The sequence below is a fragment of the Trypanosoma grayi genome, assembly GCF_000691245.1.
Source record: "Trypanosoma grayi strain ANR4 Tgr_657_V1, whole genome shotgun sequence".
Lineage (NCBI taxonomy): Eukaryota > Euglenozoa > Kinetoplastea > Trypanosomatida > Trypanosomatidae > Trypanosoma > Trypanosoma grayi.
This window is the reverse complement of record NW_008826276.1, coordinates 5,229-7,848: the sequence shown is the minus strand read 5'-3', so window position 1 is coordinate 7,848 and position 2,620 is coordinate 5,229. Positions and strand designations below refer to the sequence as shown.

General features: G+C 57.3%; 2 protein-coding genes across 2 annotated transcripts in view; both read left to right on the top strand.

Annotated features, from left to right (window-relative positions):
- DQ04_06571060 (protein phosphatase 3, catalytic subunit) overlaps positions 1 to 44 on the top strand; it is a gene marked incomplete at both ends in the record, with an annotated part of 1,449 nt that extends 1,405 nt beyond the window's left edge. Inside the window, one exon of the mRNA XM_009314776.1 lies at positions 1 to 44. This exon is cut by the window's left edge and continues 1,405 nt beyond it. Coding sequence (XP_009313051.1) covers positions 1 to 44 — 44 coding nt within the window.
- Positions 45 to 263: 219 nt separating this feature from the next.
- DQ04_06571050 (hypothetical protein) lies at positions 264 to 2,564 on the top strand (the record flags this gene model as incomplete). The annotated part of the gene is made up of 1 exon (XM_009314775.1): positions 264 to 2,564. The coding sequence occupies one exon, from the start codon at positions 264 to 266 to the stop codon at positions 2,562 to 2,564; it is 2,301 nt and encodes a 766-aa protein (XP_009313050.1).
- Positions 2,565 to 2,620: the final 56 nt, after the last annotated feature.

Sequence of the window (2,620 nt, the reverse complement as noted above, 5' to 3'; positions counted from 1 at the left end):
TATATATATATATATATATAATAATGCGTTTACCAAGAATCTGAATAAAAGACTCAGAGTGCTGCTGCAATATGTCGCAACAGCAGATGATTTGCCTGATTGACTCTAGTGTTGCAGTCATCGAAGGAGGAGGACAAAGGGGTATGCGTGGTTTCTTAAAGGAATGAGGAGGGGAGGGGGGTGGGTGTTCTGTTCTTCATCGCCATGCTCTTACTGTCATATTGACTTGTGTTGCACAAAGCAAGTCTATTTAGTTACGTGTGATGTCCAGGCGCCCTGTGGAGAAATTATCTCGTGCCCTTCGACGACAAGCACAAATTCGTTCGTGGCAGTGCACAAGAAAGGCAGAAAGTCAACCTACTGCAGCGGCAGTTGCTGCTATGGCCGCATCACCGGTGGGAAACGACGCCAGGCGTCCCCCCTTTTCGCTACACAAGAGGACAGAAGGATCGCTCCATTCCACCGCTCCTGCTGGATCAGACCGCGGTGATTCCATTATTCAAGCGAACCACTCCCTCCGCGAGGCGTTGGCCCGCGGAGGACCCGAGACACGTCTCACACGGCAGGTGAGGCGAGCAATTGAGCATTCGTCGGGGAAAGCAGATGCGATGAAGGCGTTTCAGGTCCTCCTTCAGACAGATGACGAGACACCTACAGCGGCGACGTTCAAAATTCTCGCATCCACGCTTCTCCAGCACCATGTGGAGGAGCGAGTGGGTCACGCGGCGTTTCAGCACGCGCTAGTGGATGCTGTGGGCTCCGATAGCGATCGGTGGAAACGACTCTCAGAAGAGGAGCGGTCTACATTTGTGAACTACACCTGTAGAACAACAGAGCGGTGGGCGGAACGCGGCTCGTCATACAACAAACTTCTGGGATTTTCTCAGGAGGGCACCGATAACGACACCGTGACTCAGGTGGAGTACCAAATGCGGAAGAGCGGCGTGACAGTATCATCAGCGACGTTGGCTGATCTGATGCATCTCGACGTCACCTGGTCGACCGCCGTGCATCTATACGAGTACAGCGAGGAGCAGCACAAGGTACCGCCGCCCATGGAAATGGTAGATCGTCTTATGGGCCTCATGACAGGGTATAAGACTGGGCTTGGTGGTTCTCGCCCCTGGAAGCGGGCATTGGAGTTGTACGCTCGAGCCCTTGCATCTGGATACGAGTTGACGCTGACAACTCATACACACGCTTTAGACGCACTATGGCGAAGCGCCGACACATTTCACCACGTCCGGTGCACCGTGAGCCCGGCGCACCAGAAGATGATATGGGAAAAGGCAAATGAGATCAGCCAGCGTGTGAAGGCGCAGCAGCTGCTGATCGCCGGGGAGGACGGCTGTGCGTACGCGGAGAGCCTCGCGAAGGCGTTTGCGGCGTCTGGTCGGTGGTCGATGGCGGTGTCGCTTCTCTCCGACCTGGACACCTCCGCCGAGGACGCGTCGTTCCGCTCGCTCGTACCTACCGCCGAAACGTACGCCTTCGTCATGGCGGCATGTAATGCGGCAGGCAACGCATCGCACGGTGAGGCGGTTTGGACGATTTTCCGCTCGACATACACCCTACGCTCCCTCCAGTCCGAGGTGCTCGTCGTTCTGCTGCAGTCCTTCCGGCACGTTGTGCGCACCTCGCCACTTGTTGGTTCCCTCGTCGAGGAGTTAGTGATGGATGGAAAGGGACTGGAGCGTCAGGCCGTGGTGACCTCCCTGCAGCTGCTTTCAAGCAGACATGTGAGGACAAAAGAGCCGCGGTGGCTTCTGGCATCCAAGCTGCTTGAGATGTACGACGCGAATTCATGGCCACAGCAGCCCTTGGCGCGAAAGGCGGATCTGCAGACGGTATTTCGGTGTTGCCACTTAATTGCCGCTATGGAGGCGGCGAATGGCAGGCGGTTGCTTACGCAGTTGCGGCAGAAACTCATTGACGTGTTTGGGGCCGACTCGGCGGAGGTGGAGTGGCTGGATGACACATCCGTCTACGCGCTGCAGACGACATCCAGCTGGGAGGAGGCTATCAACGTCTACGACGCCGCGGTGGGTAGGCGAACACCGGGGCGCGTACCGTACCTGCCGATTCCGCTGCGTCAAGCAAAGACAATGCTCCTAACAGCACTCCTGCGCTGCTGCAAGACAATGGAGGAGGAGGGCGAGTCGTTTCTGGTCGACGAGGACACGCAAGAGAAGGGCCGGGACGCCGCGGTGGTACTGGCGGAACGAGCGCTGGCGATGGCTCGGGCGGTGTACACGGCGGATGACACATTCCCGCACAACCTGTATGCGGAGTTGTTGCTGCTGCGCGCGCAGGGCGCCGTGAAGCGCAGTGAGCGGAAGTTGCACGCACTGGAGGCGATGAGGCACTTCTCACAGGCCTCGGCTATATTGCTTAACCATCACGTTATTGTCCGCTTGGCTGCGGCGTTGGCGCTGACGGAGGTGCACGTGGAGAACGCATTGCTAGAGGGCCACGCTGCCCTGCGGTGCGCAACGTTTGCACTGCCAAAGGATTGCCGAAAAACAAGGACGGCTTGCGGTGTCTTTGACACAATGACGTGGTAGCCATGTGCTGAATTATCGTCGCCACAGCGATGCTGTGGCGGGAACGAAAAAAAAAA